Below are 17,545 nucleotides of genomic sequence, written 5' to 3' on the forward strand. Positions count from 1 at the left end.
AAAAATGGTGAGGGTTGTAAAGGCCACTGGAGAGGCAGCCGAGGACGAGGGAATTTAGCAGAACAGTTTCAAGTCTGGGGTCCTGGAGTTTATTTATTGAACAGAAGTCAGCATTTTTGTGGAGCAGGCTAAGACAGCCTCTCCCTTCTCCATTCTCCCCACTATTCCCATATTATGGTCTTGCTGCTCTTTCCAAAGTCTACCACACATACATCCTTCTGCCTGGGCACAATAAGGGGCCCAGGAGCTCAGAAAGCAAGGCAGACTTCCCGATATATATGGCCTTGGCTGTCATCCTTCCTCACCCCATCTTTCAGCTCCCTCACCCCCTCTTCGCCCCTCTCATGTGAAATCTGTGTCACATTAAACTATTATGCAACAAAGTAAAGATGTTCAGATGACCTTGCTCTCAAATGCACACACCTCAATGCCAGCCTTTTTTTTTTTTTTAAAAAAGGGCACCCAAGGCTGCAGTGCTTTGGCCCTTTCTTCAGAGTATTAATGGCTGAACTGGACATTATGTATGTCAACACCGCCCCCCACCTGACACTAATTCATTAATTTTCTCTCCAGTTCTATCATTTTCTTCCTCTCTCTATACATAGCATCATAGAATAACCTCTATCAACAATGCTTACGGGCAGGGAGAAAGCGCTCTCGCTCTCTCTCTCTCTCTCTCTCTCTCTGTGTGTGTGTGTGTGAATTCTCTCCCTTTGCTGCCGCTATTACTGGATGTAACACTGCAGTTCAGTACCATGGAGAGCGGCAAGGAATGAAGGGGAGGGAATGGATTAAACTGCAATAGTCCTTCAGCGCCTGGGGTAAAAGTGGGCATCTTTCCACAATACTGGAGGGAAGTGGGGGTGGGATTTGCTTCCTGTGGAGAGCTGTGGGTAAAGGATTGCTTGGGGACCCCCAGGCACCCATGATTTTCAGAGGAAAAGTTGATGGAAAGGAGTCAAGTGCGATTTGGCAAGAGGGCTTTTTGAAACTCCAGGGGTTTCTGTGAAGGGTATGTAGAGGGGTCAGATAGTGAGGAGAGAGGACTAAACGGACAGTAAAAATGTTTGGGCTCTGTGAACTGAAAGCAGGGGGTGAGTATACAGATTGACAGAAAGTAGGGTAGGAATGGGATGCTCGGATTGCTGAGTTATTGAGCAAAGCCACACGGCGGTGCAGTTAAGTAAGTTAAGATTGTGGACAGTGCGGTCCCACATGGGGTCCCTGTTTAGATGGCAATGTATATATCTTCACTTACTTTGAAATGCAGTAAGCCAGTCCTGCTGCATTTGCGGGGCAGGAGGAGGGCTTCCTTTCATTCTGAGTGGGGCACAGATGGCACCACTGAGGTCACACAGGACCAAGAGTGATAGAGTGTGAGAATGCATGTTTGAAAGAATATGCAAGAGCTTCTGTGGAAAGACTGGAATTACTGAGTTGGGATGTGTGCTTGCGTGCGTATGTATGTACGTGCAAAGCCAGGATCATCTTGGTCTTGGAAGGAAATTGAGTGGACAGAAGGCTTTAAGAGTACCTACCGCTCTAACCTGCACTATGAATCTGTATTCAATTAACTGGATATCTGAAATTTTGACCCACTGAGTTTAGTGATTTAAGAGCAGAGGCAAAATTACATGGCAGGACTCTTGATTTGGGGGACAAAGAGTGACTCTAGGGAATACAAGGGGAGATTTACTGGGTCACCGAGTAGGTAGCAGATAAGGCTCCAGGAGCGTGAAATGAGGAGGGACAAGGGCAATGACAGTTCCCCAATTGCCATGAAAGAAGATGGATTTGCAGGGGAAAATATGAGAACTGCTCTAGAACTGCTGGTTTTTTAAATCAGGGGAGTGGATATACTGGGATAGGGGGAGTTAAATTAGAGGAGTGTTGAGTCTAGGAGGTTAAAACAGTGAGAGCTGGCAACTAGGTCTCCTAGATTCATTGGAGAAGGAGATGGGCTTGTGGGTTAAGATGGTGTTCAGGACCAGAACTTCTGTAGCCTTTGGGACAAGAATGGAGGCTGGCAAATTTGAATTGGGCTGCTGAATGCCAGAACTCTCTGAGTGAGGAGGTGTTTAAACTAGCACAAGGGGAGACTAGAGAATTGAGATGCTTGAGCCCCACATTGTAATAAATAAGAGAAGCCACCCTTTGTAGCTGGCTCTTGCCAGCATCTGGAATCTGTTCCCTTTCTGCAGTCATTATTCACAAGAGTCATTAAAAGCCTTAAAAAAAAAAAATCCTCTCTCCCCCCTCCTTTCCCCCACATATCTACTTTCCTTTGAATTCCCTAAGAAGCTGAACCAGAATTTCTGCACTGGCTTGCTAATCATGCAGGGAAGACGAAAGCCAGAGGATTAATATGAAAGGGAAGGGGGCACAGCAAGGATCTCCAGCAAAGGGACACGGAAATTTGTGCAGAGTTTGCTAAAAGGATAAAAGAAAGACTCGGCTCTGTTGCAGTGTTGGCACTGTCTCTCTAGTGCCTCCTATAGGACAAAAAGACTTTGCCTTCTCTTTCAGCCTCAAGAATAAAAGCAATGTTTGCACATCACAGGTGAGGATGGGATGGAGAGGCAGAGGTGAACTTGGTTAAAAATAAATTCCCTTAGCACAGAAGCTGGTACTGGCTCTCAGTCTGCTGGACAGACACAAATACTTTGGATGCATCAACCTTTTTTGGTCCAAGGTTCAACTTTATAGCTGATTACAGTGAAGGGGTATATTGGATTGTAACTCAGAACTTCCCTTGCAAGGCTGGCAGGAAAAGAAAAAAATCATCCATTTTATATGATGCTGAAGTCGGGGTTCCTAGTTCCCGATTTGATTAAAAAGTGCAGATTTGCCCTGAACAAGGATCTGGGCGTTAAAAATGCATGCAGTGGTAAATGATACTTATCTGATTTTCATCATTTTAAACATCCTCCCTGAAAGAACACATCCCCCATTTATTCCATATATAACCCTTTGCGTACTGAAAACAGGCTTGTCTGAGTTATGTGGCCATACTTTGTTCCCTCGTGCATGTATACCTAAAAATATATACATTAATATAATATAATATAATATAATATAATATAATATAATATACAGAAACCTTATTACAAAGATGAAGCTGCTTTGCCTGTGATATTTTCCCTAATTGTTATGTAGCTGTGAGTATACGTATGAGTTTGCTGTCCACACAGGTAATGAAGAAATAAGCTCTCATGCCATACTTCAAACGTGGTTAAAGTACAAAATAGTAGTGTTGGGAGAAATGTAAAGGGAAATAACAGTCCTGAGTACATATATTTATGCTTTCCATTTGCATACAGGCATATGTATACATACCTGCACTTTGTCTTTAATTTATGAGTAAGTGCCATTTGTACACTACAAATGGCAATTTGAGACTGCAACCCTGATCACATTTGCTAGCTGCAAAGTCCCACTGAACTTCCAAGCAAACATGCTTGGAATTACATTGGGTTTAATCAAATTATGTTATATAATATGTTTCTCTACCCACACAAATGGGAATATATACATGATTATACATAATTACTCAAGGAACTGCCATTGAGCCCGTGACAAAACTTTTAAGGTTGCCTCTTGGTTTATATTTGGTGCACCACATTAATGCAGCTGCCCCTCTGGAACTTTTTCCTTGTCTATATACCATGAAGGGACTTGAAGTGCTTCCAGGATCAAAGTTGGGACACAGTCCAGTTTAAAAGAAGGTGCAAACTGATAGAGAAAAGCCAAACTTAAAAAGAACAATGGTGATGTGAAAAGATCTGGGAAGGAGAGGAAGAAGAGGATCTCCGTGTGTGTCTTTATTCATTCATTGTCTATTTGTTCTCTCAACGCACACACTTTACCCCTCTCTGATACGTAGGGACTTAGATGCAGCTATCAAATATGCTCTGGTACAGATTTTGTAGCCCCAGCCTGCCTATGCATCACTATAAAATATGCATGCTGGTGTGTGCAGAGTGAACGAAAACGAAGCAAATGTGTCTTTGCGTATTGGAGAAGCATTATTCAGAAGTGCATTTTGGCCCATCAATCTATTCACTATGCTGTCCACCGATATGGTTTTCTATCTCCTCTTCCCCAGTCCATATTCTTTCCTTCTGTCTGCCTGTCTGGTGAGGATAGTGGTGGATGGGGGCCAATCTCTTTGCATCCTTTTTCATAAGCAGGTAATTCAAACACTGTGCTTGGGGCATGAACCTCAACTCCCCCCCCCAACTTTGCAAACTTCAGTACTGATTTGCGTCTTTCTCTTATTCATACACAAATGCCCAAAGAGAGAAGGTTGCGGGGGGGGGGGCGCTACTGTAGTTATAGCACACATATGCCATTTCTGTAAATGCATTAAGTGGGGAGCCACCGTTATATCGGCTGGTAGTGGGGAGATGCTGGCTTCAGTTCTCATCCAGCTCCTCTGTTTATGGAATCCCTGACGTGCTGTCCACCTGAATGCAGCATTGCCTCATAGTCCCGTTGGTTTCTTGGCTCCCACTGCCAGCAAACCCCCTCCCTTTCCTGCTCCCCAACACTCCTGCCCTCTCTTCCTCCCTGCTGTAACTTTTTTCTGGCTGCATTCCCAACTGCATGGGGGAGGAAGGGGGGCTGAATAAAGGGACCGGACAGGCCTTGCACCCTTGAGAGCAGCTGCCTGGGGCGAGGGGAGGGGGAATGGATTGCAGAATGCCGGCTTTGCACTGCAAACTCTGGGGCTTCCACACTGCACTGCGGTGCCCCCTCCCCCCCCCTTCTCAACCCGCTGGCTCTGCAGTTCTAGAGATAGCAAAGCACTAATATTGTCCTAGAGGTAATACTGGAGGGGTTGCCGGGGGTGGGGGGGAAGGAGAGAGAGAACAAGCAGCAGACTTTCATTAACCCCCCCCCCTTTCAGCTGCTCTGCAAAAAGAAGTTATACAGTGCTTTACCTAAGGAAAGGCTTTAGCTGCATAGGCTAAAAAAAGAAAAGGGGAAAAGAACGGGGGGGATGCAGTAAGGAGAGCGATATTTGGGGGTGCAGTGCAGGATGGGGGATTCTAAACTGCAGTGTCTGGGAAGGGGGCAGTTTTGAGCAGCATTATTCAAGCACACTGGGAGGGGGGGGGGAGCCAATTCAGAACTGCATTGCTGAAGATTGGGGGAGGAGATCTGGAGTTTCTCCCTGGATAGATGATGTCGATTTGGGCTGAATGGAGAGAAAAGGAAAGATCCCTAGATTTGGCAGTGGGGCATGCAGTGTGGGCGGGGGGACTACGCAAAACTGCAGTGAGACCAGAGGATTCCAAAATTCAGGAAGGGCGCAAGTGAGACCTGAGATAAACTGCGTGTGGAGGGGATGGTGGAGACCAGAGAGGAGGAGGTCAGGGGACCTTATTTTGGGGGACAGTGAAGAAAGGACTTGGAGCTGTTTTAGCAGCACCTCCTGCTGGAGATCAAGGCATTCACCCTGACACCGATAAGCAAGTCATAAGCCCAGCGCATGCGTGTCAGGATCCTCCTGCTGCTACACACTACTACACTCATTCGCACGCTCGTGTCCCGTGGTGCTCAACTCTTGAGCTCAACTTTTTTTTCTTGCACCCCGTTTTCACTTCCACCAGCAGCATTCCTTGCATGATCCCCCTTCCTTTCCTCATGCTCCTTTCTCCTTAGAGTTCCATTTCTCACACTTGGGTCTCTTGCACGCTTTCCCTGAACCGGAATCACTGCCCCTCTCTATCATTCAGGCTCATTCAGTCACCCCCTCTTAGCCTGCACATTAACTTCTCCTATTTTCTGTAACATTTTGCATGCCTCGACATGGCTGAGTGCACCTCTTCCAGTGCCCTTGCGACACCTCTGAAACCTGCACCATTCTCCGTTCCACATTCTGTATTCTCCCAGCCAACCATTCCTTCCTCTAGATGTCTGTTTGCAGCATCTGACTTATTATATGTTCTCTCTACAGGGCACTTCAGTGCACGGTGCACATCGCTTGTGTGTGCCTAAGATGTGACTGGTGCCATCAGCTCCTGAAAAACATCCCTGCCTGCAGAACATCTCCATTTCTCAGTCTGTTCTGTTTGCACACTCAGACTGGCAACCTCATCTTTTCTACTGCATAATCTGCCTTCACCTCCAGCACCCAGTGCCACTCACACATCCTTCTTCCCCCCCCCCCCACATTTCCACATCCATCCATGCTTACCAAGCATTGCACATGGACCCTTGCACACCAGTCCCTCTGCGCTAGTCTGCGCATTGTGCCATTGCCCATTTCGCTTGGGACAAGTCTTGCACATCTCAACTGCACCTCCAACATTAGCCTGCACCTCCACTCTTGACCATTTACATCTCACCTTTTCCACCTGCCCCTTGCACCCCTTTCTCTTAAAAGTACAATTTTTGGGGGGGGGGGGAGGTTTCTTTGGGAAGTTGTCAGGGTTTACAGCAAAGAAGAAGGCTAGAAGGCCTCCTGTTGAACAGAGCCAAGGGACAATTGTGAAACAAGCAAAAGAACATTTAAAGAGAAATTTCTCCTGCTTACTCTGTCCCACCTCCAGCCATAACCAGAGACTGGGAGAATGAACTCGGTTCAGGGAGGCAGAGTTCATGCTTTGGACTCAGACGGTCCCAGCTTTCATTTTTCCCTCTCCAAGTGAAAAGTAGCAGCCTGAGACCTTGCAAAGCCATCTCCTGTCGGAGTAGTCATTCTGGGCTAAATGCACCTGGGACCTGACTCAGTGTAAGGGAGGGAGAGAAAAGCTAGGATGCTCGCCTCTCCTCTCCCCTACACAAACCAAGGCTGCCCTCAAACCTTTCTGCACTTTCTTGGCAATAAGCCCCAATGAACAGAGTGGGATTAACTTCTGCCAGCCTTAACTATGCTTGCCCCTATTCTGCTACTCTCCCCTGACTCCTCTTGTCAACATTTAGATCTGTAAGTTCCTGGGAGCAGGGACCCTGCCTCCCCGCTCCCCTGCTTGCCTTCCCCTGTGCCACTAATGGGGACAAGAGCGTCAATGCTAGTAGTCACGATGCTAACAGCAATAGCAGCAGCAGCAGCCATAGGTATCTCTATCCTGCTCCTCCATGCTGCCCACATCAGGTGAGCCCGAGGAAGCATCTAGGTGGGCGGGTGGGTGCCCCAAGCCCCCAGCCCCGCGCTACTCACCCTGGCCATCCTGGAGGAGTAGGGGTCCTCGAAGAGCGCCCACACCTTGGGCTGCATGGCGGCCCACCGGCCCAGCTTGCGCCCGTCCTCCTGCAGGCAGTGGCGCTTGAGGTCTCCGCTCTCCTCATCGTCCTGGCTCTCGGGCGTCTCGAAGCTGTCGAGGGCCTCCTCGGCGTCGCGGTGCTGCCGGTAGTTCATCCAGCAGCAGGCTTCCACGTCGGTCTCGTCGATGCCCCAGAAGGCCAGCTCCTCCTCGAAGAGGGGCCCGCACACGTCGGCCGGGCAGTGCAGCTTCCCCGTGCGGTAGTAGTTGAGCACGTAGGCGAAGACCTGCGGGTGCCGGTCGAAGAAGAACTCGTCGGCCTTGGGGTCGTAGTCGAAGTTGCTGCAGGCGTCGGGCTCGGTGAGCCACGACAGCCGCGTGCCCGGCAGGGTCTTGAGGGTGCTGCGGTACGTCTCATGCCGGATGCCGCCCACGTTGATGACTATCTTGTCGTTGTCTTCGTTCCGGCCCATCTCCCCTTTCAAACATGACTTGGACGGCGGCTTGTTCCCAGACTTGCGCCCGCGGAAAGAGGAGACGCACACTGAGCTCAGCATCGGCGGCGCGGGCCGAGGCGGGGGGCCGCCCCCCGACGGTGCGCAGGTGTCAAATCAGGGCGCGAGGCGTCATCCTGGCCCCTCCTCCTCCTCGGCCCACCCCCTCTCCCCCCACCCCTCCTGCCGCGGGGAAAGGAGAAGGCAGGAGGGAGCGCGGCCAAGAGGGGAGGGGGGCGAGGCTCTTTCTAGACGGGGCGGGCGCAGCAGCAGGAGGAGGAGGCAGGAGTTGGCAGAGAAAGAGCCCGCGGCGCGGCGCCGGGGTCTGCGAAAGAGAGGGACAGAGAGAGAGAGAAAGGGACAGGGAAGGTGAGTGCGGACGGCTGCTCCGCCACAGTCCTCCGCAGCCTCGGCCGCTCTCCCTCCGCTCGCTGCCCTCCATCGCTCCCGTCCCACCATCCATCCATCCGCACGCCGACACTCCGCTCGGACCGCCGTCCTTTCCATTGTCCGCGCCCCGTGGCCCCTGCCATCCTCACCCCTTCTTCCTCTCGCTCCCTCCATGGCGCTTCTTGGCCACTCGCGCTCCCTGCTGCGTTACGCCTTCGCCCTCCCCATCCCACCATGTACGCTTCTCTACTCTCCTCTCCTTCCCCCCATTCCTCTCGTAATGACCGGCATTGCCACTGCATCCCTCTGCCATTATCACTCTCTCCTCTTTCTGTCACTCCCACTCCATCTCTTCCATCCTCACACACAGCCTTCCCTCCTTCTACCCCCCCCATCACTCTCTCTCTCTCTCCCCCTCCCTCCTGCCCTCTGCATCCCCTTCTCTTTTTCAGTTCCCTCCTTAGCCCTCTGCCACCATCGTTTTTCGACCCCTGTGGACCATCACGGCAGTCCTTCACTGCAGGCTTCATGCCATCACCCCTGGCGCTCCATTATCCTCTCCAAGTGCCTGTCCATGCAGATCTGCCATCATTATCTCCAAGTCCTAGGATACCCGTTCATCTCTCTGGCCTCCCTCTCTCCCCTCTTTTCTGTCCTCCATTCATTCTCACCCTTCATTCATTTCTTCTCTGTCACAGCCTCACATCCTTCCCTCCTTCTACCCCTTTCCTTTCTTCTGCTGACTTTGTCTTCCTCATCAACCCTCTTCCTCTTCTCCTTTCTTCCTTCTTCATGGTCTCCTCTCCTTCCCTGCTTCCATGTGTTGCCACATCTCCCTTCTCTACTCTCTTATCGCTGTCCTTCTTTCCCTGGGAACTTCTGCCTTTCCCCCCTCCATCCTCTGCTTAGCCTAGGGTCACTTCACACACACTTTTCCTGCACGGAGACTTGCCTCCTTCTCCCTCATTGCACAGAAATCAGGCAGAGCCTAGTTTTCCCCTTTACCACATTAAGTTTGGAAGCAGCTCTGCAATCTCCACACTCAAAGTGTAACGGTGGCAAAATAGATGCTCGCCTGAGCTTCACGTGTAGGAGAAATGCCACTTCTTCTCATTCAGGGGCCTCTTCTGTCCCCTCTCCCCATCTCTTTCACCACGAGAACTACCCACCCAATCTTAGCACCCTGCTCACTTTTATATCGACTCGTTCCACCCCTCTACCACCCTTCCTTCCCTCTCTCTCTCTCCTTCCTTGCCTCCTGCCCCATCTTCCCAGACCCCCCTCTTTTTGCTTCTCCTTCACTTCGCCCCCTTTCTTCAACGCCCCCTTCCTCTCGAACGGAGACTCAATCTACTGCTTCTGCACTGTCCTTCCGCTGCCATTGACCGCTTCCCAATTCATCTCTCCCTCTCTTGGCCACCAGCCAGTTTTCCTTCTCCACTGACCCCCTCCTCCCTCCCTCCCTCCCTCCCTCCTTGCTATCTCCTCCAGTTCCTACTTCCCCCACTTCCGACTCCCAGCCCTCTCCCCATACTGCTGCACCTGCTGGGCTCCGACTCCCCCCCCCCTTTACACTAACGAACCAATTCCTTTTTCTCTTCTAGGTAGCAACCTATCTGCCCCATGACTCCCCACTCTTGCCCCACTTGACTCTGGTTCTCTCTCAGCTCCTCCTCCTATCTTCGGCCAGATCCTGCCTCCTGCAGTGGACCCGGCTTCCCTTGCTGACTTTTCTACGGATCCTGATGATGATCTTCCTGAAGCTAAGGGGCTGGGTTGCCTCTATGCTCTCCTCCACCTTTAGGACCCCTTCAGTCTTCTCCTTGCCCCCACTTTCTCCCACATGACTTTTGACCCCAGTGCACCCACACTTTTCTTGTGGGGTTCCTCCCCCCAAATCTCCTCTCTCCTTCCTAGCTGTGGTTGCTCTCCTATACTCCCATTGGTGGGTCACCCCAGTTCACCTTCTATCCCATGCTATCCCTTGAAATTTCAGTGCCCCACTGTTTGCCCTCCCCCCATGGCTACTTCCTCCTCCTTATGGCCTCTGCTTCCCTCTCTATAGTCCCCCCTGACCTATCCATCCTCCCCTCCAGTTCTTCCTTCTCCCCTTTCCTGCACATGAAGTTTTACACTGGGGATTACCAGTATGTCCAGTGCTAGCTGTACTCAGAGCAGACCTACTAGAATTCGTGGGCCTAAGTTAATCATGCCTATTCATTTCAGTGGTCTGCACTGAGAAAAACCAGCTTTGGCTACAACCCTTGGCCATCTCCAAGGAACTTCCTTGGCCTGTAGCTCACCCAGTCCCAACACCCCCCTCTCCTGTACTCTTGTGTCGTTGCAGAGGGGGACTGTGTGTGTCTGTGTGTCTGTGGAATGTTTCTCAGTACAAAAGAGAGAATTGGCTTGGCTTTAGGCAGGTGAGGAGGCAAATGTCTCTTCTCCAGCACTATTGCCGCACCATCCAATTTCCTGGGCTGTGAGATGAAGAAGTAGGGAAAGTGGAGTGGAGTGGGAAGGAGAAACTAGTGAGAGAGAAAGAATGTGGGAGGGTTTGCATGAGTGCATAATAGAGACTTAAAATACATGTGGAGGAAAAAATAGATTCTCAAACAATTTCTCCTGACCTAATTTTGCCTGCATTTCCCTTGCCCTCTAAATTCATATTATTCTTTTTAAAAACAAACAATCACCCACCTATTATTATTATTATTATTATTATTATTATTATTATTATTATTCCTAGACACATAATGCAGCCTGCCCAGGTGAAATGAAGACTGATCTCGATTTGGGCCAAGGCCAGGGTGGGAGCCTGTGTGTGTATACCACCTTAGGTTTCATCATAGAATCGTAGAATTGTAGCTGGAAGGGACCATGAGGGTTATTTAGTCCAACTGCTTGCAGTTGCAGTGCAGGAATCTTCGGAAGAAGGGGAGTCAGGAAATCAATGCAATAACTAAATACTGTTATGGATACTTTTGAATTTAGTGATTTTTGAAAATTAATATGTAATGCATTCTAAATTCAGCAAATGAACATGTTATTGCATTAAAAATGCATCTACAGAACCTTAATGTTTAGTTCTTTAAAACTATCCCTCAAACAAATAAATCAATGTTAGAATGGAAGTTTTGAAAAGTTGGATTCAGGGGCTTTTGTTTTAATTAAAAAGTTGACGTTTGGGTTCTTTCTTCATTGAAAACTGTTTAGATGGAGATGCATGCACAGAGAGTAATGGGTCTCTTTAGGTAGGATTACACTGGTTAAGATAGGAAGTGACATACGGGGCAATGCATTTCTGCCCATCTTAAAATGGGTTTATATAGTGGGTTTGTGTGTAAGGGAAATGGCCTGTGTCTGTTTGCAGTGATACATGCATGTGATGAGTTTGGGTGCAGAAATGAGTATGTGGGTTTAAATATATGTATTGTGTGTAAGGGTGTAGTAAGTAACTATAGGTGCGAGCAGAATTTGTATATGAAGAAATCTGTAATTGAGGATGGATCCATGTGTTGTGAGTGTGTGCAGGGATCTCTGTGTTGGGATGACATGGTATGCATAGTGTGTGTGTGTGTGTGTGTGTGTGTGTCACAGCATGAGTGTTCTGAAATGATTTTGTATTCTTTGTGTGGAGAACACTATGCTGTAAGCCCGGCAACGTGATCCTGTGCTCAGTTTACTCAGAAATAAACTGCACCCTGTTTTGTATCTCTTTCTCCCAGATGAATGCAAAGGACCACAGCCATAGCTATGTTGATGGTGTGTCTACTTGGCTCTGGCTGTGCATTTTAAAAGGCACCTAGGAGACGGACAGTTGGTATCTCAGAGCTGGTTCCTTCATGTACAACTGATCACTTGGTGACTCCACCTCAAATGCAATGTTTTTCAATGGAGCATTCACACATTCAGCTGCCTGTCTCTCATCAAGTGATAAGAAATCAACTGACGTGTGCATGTGTGAATCAGCCTTATATGAAAATAATGAATATGCAATCAAGTGTGTGTATGTAATATTTATGCTGGTGTGATCTTTTTTTTGTTCAAATTAAGGATGTGTGTGAATGCACAAGAGAGGACTGCAATACCCACTATTCCCTTGTGTATGTTTCTTTGAGAGTGGAGGTGACTGTACACAGATTTGAGTGTGCACTTAGGTATTTGTGCATGTGTGAATGAAGTGGTGTGTTTGAATATGAGGGCAGGCATGTTTACAGGCAGCATGGTGCGTTTTGAGGCCATGTTTTATGTGTGCTTCAGAAGATTTTACTAGTAACTTAAGAGTAAAAGTGTGACAATTTTGTATCTGTTTACATGTGTTCAAGCGTAGACCTCTACATGTGAGAGCAACCTTACAGAAAGCAAAATGACTGCATATGGCCATATTCTGCAGTAAGTCACACCTGCATGATCAGATTCTGGAATAAGACTTATTTGCATGATAGGATGACTCGCAGAGCTAAAAATCAGCGAAGCATGTCTAGTCTCAAAACCACTTATTGAGTGCTGTGCATGTGTTTGAAGTATTGCCACCCAACTTTGAACGTGTTTACACATTTACCTCAGAATTATTCACCCCCCAGATTTCAAATTTATAAATCAGAATGTACAAATGCAGAGGGTGGGATAGGAAGGGGCTAAGGCAGCAGCCAGAACGTTCAGAGGTCTAGGTCAGATACACAGCATCATACGCAGCCACTTGAAGTGCCTTCATCTGCAGATAATTAACAGCAGGTCTGCTATACAGGTCTACTAAACAATAAGCTCCATTGGTTTAAGTGGGGGATTATTCCCCAGAAAGTGGGCAGAGAACTGCAGTCTGGTTTTATTATTAAAGACTGTAACCCTATCTAAACTTCCTTCAGCATAAGTTCCAGCTGAACTCACATGTGCTTATTTCTAAGTAAGCATGCTTTGGACGGTACTGTAAAATTATTTGAATTGTTAATCATTAAAGTTTGTGCTCATCTGAAACCATTATGGGAGCCATTATGATTGAAAGGCTGTTTGGAAATATAGTATAATATAATATAATTAATGTCAGTATGAGTTTTGATATAAGAGCTGGTTTGGGTTTTGTTTTGTTTGTTAAAAAAAACTTCCACTATCTATTTTCTACACATGCATTCAAACCATATAAGATTTTTGGTTTTTTCCTACCTCAAAATTTGTTTCAGATGTTTCACTTTGCCCTTTGCTATATGAGGGTAAGAAGGCAAGGGCGCCTGGAGTGCCGGCTTGTGTGAATGTGGGTGAGCTATTATGCAAGTGTGAGCACATGTGTATGACAATGATCAATGCGTGAGAGTGTATAAGGACGGGGGGCATGTACGGTGTCTGCTTTTCTGGTTGTTTCTGTTATGATCTCTCTGTATGTACATAGGGCTAAGTGAGATGATGTTCTCTGTGAGCTTTACTTCAGTGTTGTGTGTCAGTGTGTCAGTGTGTTTGTGTTTGTGTTTGTTTTCTCATGGGAGTTATGTTTCTCTCTTCCTAAACCCCTCCCCCTCCAGTTCACTGGCGCACCACACCAACACAGACATCACACAACAGAAAAGCCCAAGGGACACCACAGACACTTACAGTCACCACACAAAGACACAACGGCATACAAATCCTCACCTGTTTCTCCTGTATCCATGGACACAGATGCGCTCAGACTCTTAGAACAAGCACATCCTAATAACTGGTACTTGTCGGCATACTTTAGGCGCGCTAATTTCTTTCATGCACCAGTTGAAATCGTACAAGCTCACATACCTCACAAACCGCACACCGCCTGAGTCATAATCTATCAGTCCCAGACATATATACACATGCACACACAAACTGCCCATACACTTGAACCATTCCTTCACACACCTTAGTGGACACCCTCATATGTCCACCAGACATGCAGACTGTCCTTCCTTCCTTCCTTCCTTCCTTCCTTCCTTCCTTCCTTCTTTCCTCATATACACTTAAAGCTATCCTTCACTTATTCACACACTGCAGTGGGCAGCACACAAATATCCACAAACTGACAGTCATCTTTCTCTCTTACACACACACACACACACCCAGACAGACAAATAGCCATCAGAAGCAAGTCTGTCTGTCTGTCTGTCTGTCTGTCTGTCTGTCTGTCTCTTTCTCTCTCTCTCAGCTAGGCTGGCACTAATGAGCAAAATACAAGCACACCAATGTTAACATGCAGCCGGTCACCTCACAGGTGCTGAAACTCCCCCCCCCTTCTGTCCTATGGTCTCAGTGTTAGGTAAAAGGGGACACTCAATGATCCCCCCCTCACCTCCCCCCCACTGCCGCCCCAGGGGAAAACAAAACACCACACAAACACACACTATAGATGTACACACACATACACAAATAAACACACACAATGTAGCCACTGAAGGCCCATACTTACCTGCCAAACCAACCCCTTGTGGCTTAATAATATTTTTGAGATAGATGAAGGAGCAGAGATGGAGGGGGGAATCTTCACCCCCAACCTCCCCCCAACCAAAATTCTTTAAAAAAAATAAAAATAAAAATCAACCAGTGAGGCGAAGACAGAGGCTATAAGAAGCCCCCCCCCCAGCACCTTGAGGGGACTGAGAAAACCCCTTGAAGCAGAGAGCAGAGGGAGAATGGAGAGGATGATGGGGAGCTTTTTGCTTTTTTTGGTGGGGGGGGGAGGAAGATGCAGGATGTCGACGAATAGGAGTCAGTCTGTCCGTCTGTCCCCCCCACACACCTTGTGCGTCTCTGCCTCCCGCCCCCCGCCCCTGGTCTCCGGATGCAGGCTGCGCCTTCTGGTACTGCGGACCCCGTGATGACATCACTGCCTCTTAAGGTGGAATTTTGGGGCATCTCATGGAACAGTTGCTCTTCCTTCCTTCCTTTTTTTTTGGTGGGGGAGAGTAATATAGGCAAAGAAAGGTAGTCCAGGATTAGAGCAGCCACAGCTCCACTGTATGCTAAGAGGCAGCTTCCCATCCACCTCTGTGCGCGGCATTGGAGGTAAACAAGTGGCGACGGAGGAACGGGATCGTGCGTTTGGGGCCATATGCTTGTTTCCCTGACACACACAAACAAAGCGAGCCATCCCGGACTCTGTGGAGACCCAGGGAGCAGAGGGGGGTATTTTTAAAGATGTGCCACCCCTCACTTGAAAACTCAGTATGAAATTCCAGTGCTGGTGGAGGAGGGGGGGAGGACAGGTAAAGATAAATACAGCCACCTTAAAGAAAAGTGGGGCTGAGAGGCTGAGGTGAGTTTGGGAGGGGTATTCCTGAGTCAGCTGAAGGGGATGTGATGGGATTTAGCTGCAGTGGGGAAGAGTTGAATTTAGCCTGGAATGTGCGAAATCTCAAGTGTGTGGGAGGCACGAAATAAGTCTATATTTAGAGGACATGGCACCCCCTGAGCTGTGGCTGGGGAAGGTGGAGCCTCCAAAGAGGAACCACCCTTGTGTCTTAGATCTCAGGGTGAAATGTATGGATGGGCTTGTTTATTAAGTTTATACCCCTCCTCTCCTCTAAGGAGCTTGAGGTGATGCTTAGCGGCCCCCTTCCAATTTTGCTCTCACTCACAACAACCTTGTGCGGTAGCTTAGGCTGAGAGAGAGAGAGAGAGTCACTGGCCCAAGGCCACCCAGCAAGCTTCCAGGCTGTCTCTTCAGTCACTGTCTCTTGGCCTGACCTACCTCACAGGGTTGTTGTGAGGATAAAATGGATGGAGAGCGGAGAACCAAGTGCCCCACTTTGAGCTCCTTGGAGGAAAAGGTGGTATATTAATGTAATAAATAAATATGTGGCAGAGTCAGGATTTGAACCTGGGCCTCTGCTGTCCTCGTCCAACACTCTAGCCAAGATGGCGCACCTTCTCCTACACGCCAGGTGCATAATTGGATAGGGTGGCTTTGCCTTATTAGTGAACCGCAAGGGTATGTGCAGTCTAAATTGGCTTGCCGTTTGTGATCAGCTGTCATCCCCATCCCACAACAATAATCCAGGCACTTTTGTGAGGATAAAAATGAGATAAAGATGACTGCAATCTGCCCAAAGCCTCTGAGACAGATAGATGGTAATCTGTGGATCTTTAAAGAGCCATAGATATCTGGCCACTAGTCATGTTCTGTGACCACAGCTACAGACTACAGGAAATGGCTGCAGCTCTCTGGCAGAGAACATGCCCTGCATGCAGAAGGTCCCAATTCTAATTCCTGGCATCTTCAGTAAGGGCAGGAAAAAAGTATTCTGCCTGAAACCCTGGAGAGGTTCTGCCAATCTGTGTAGTTAGCACTGGATGGACTTGTTTCAGCATATGGCAATTTCCTGTGTTCCTACTGCTATTGAAATAACAACAGCTCCGCCTCTGTTGCTGAGCATGCAGAAGAGACAGTAATGGGAATCTTACCCAGTGGGTCAGGGGTTGTAGAACTGGGAGCTGTAGAGTTTACCAGCACTGTACAGGGAAATGGTGCTACATGGTGCTGAAGTTGGTTCCTGATTTCACACAGCTTCCTGAATAAAGAATTATTAATATATATGCCCCTGCACTCTAAAATAGTGTTTGGAGGTGGTGAAAGCCAGTGTAGACTTGAGGCAGAGATACATAGGTTCAAATCGCTTCTCCATCACGATGAAGCCATTGGCTGAGGCTGGGCCAGTCAGCATCTCTTAGCCTCAGGGTGGGGAGCCTTTTCCACACTGAGTTCCTTTCTGAGCAACCTCCCAAGGGCCACATGCCGGCCATGGCGGAGCAAGAGGCAAAACTGGGCAGAGCAGAACTGCCTTTGTACAGCAGGCTAGTTTATTCACACACTCAGAAACACCTTTATCTTTACTCCATGCAGGCAATCCTCCTTCTATAAGGGCTTCTAAGCCAGAGGTCAGCACCATGCCTTGTGGTCGCAAACTCCCTTAAAAATTTGCAATATCTATGATACTGGTTTAAATTAGTTTTAAGTAGCAATTCCCTCTCTGCCAGGAATCATGGGAAATGTAGTTCTGTGGCGCTGGAAAATTCTTGGCATGCTCACCAAGCCACAGTTCCAATGGTTTTTGGGGGGAGGAAGCTGTGGCATAAAACCAAAACAAAAGATAGTGTAGTATAGGTATACCCCTTACTGGGATGTTCAGAGATCTAAATATTTTGTTTTGGGACCACAGGAGCCAACTCTGAGTATAGTGGAAGGAAATGCTCCACTATTTAGAATGTGCTCCAATATCCACCTCCTGTCCTCATTATTAAAACTAACCCCACTCTGTTAAGCTTCCCCTTTTTTAGAAATCAAAAAACATTTTATTTTATCACTGCATTTATAGCCCACCTTTTTCTGCAAGGAGCTCAAGGCGGCGCAAACACTTTCCTCACTCTCCCTTTTATTCTCACAACAACCCTCTCTGGAAGGTTAGGCAGAAAGACAATTACTGGCCCAATATCACTCAGTGGACTTCATGG

The 17,545-nt window shown here is 48.1% G+C and overlaps 1 protein-coding gene and 1 long non-coding RNA gene across 7 annotated transcripts in view; one reads left to right on the top strand and one right to left on the bottom strand.

Annotated features, from left to right (window-relative positions):
• LOC309326671 (voltage-gated potassium channel KCNC1-like) overlaps positions 1 to 14,877 on the bottom strand; it is a 50,814-nt gene extending 35,937 nt beyond the window's left edge. For all 6 annotated transcript variants that reach the window (XM_081835549.1, XM_081835546.1, XM_081835545.1 and 3 more), the window contains exons 1-2: positions 14,505 to 14,877; positions 7,169 to 8,030 (exon numbers count right to left, since the gene is read on the bottom strand). In XM_081835549.1, coding sequence (XP_081691675.1) covers positions 7,169 to 7,768 — 600 coding nt within the window. In that variant the 5' untranslated portion in view covers positions 7,769 to 8,030; positions 14,505 to 14,877. The remainder of the gene's footprint in view (positions 1 to 7,168; positions 8,031 to 14,504) is intronic.
• The window catches only part of LOC309326678, a 124,702-nt gene that overhangs the window by 53,450 nt on the left and 53,707 nt on the right, over positions 1 to 17,545 (top strand). The gene's annotated exons all lie outside the window — the stretch shown is intronic.

Source organism: Podarcis erhardii (assembly GCF_964252035.2).
Source record: "Podarcis erhardii genome assembly, chromosome: 13".
In the NCBI taxonomy this organism is placed as follows: domain Eukaryota; kingdom Metazoa; phylum Chordata; class Lepidosauria; order Squamata; family Lacertidae; genus Podarcis; species Podarcis erhardii.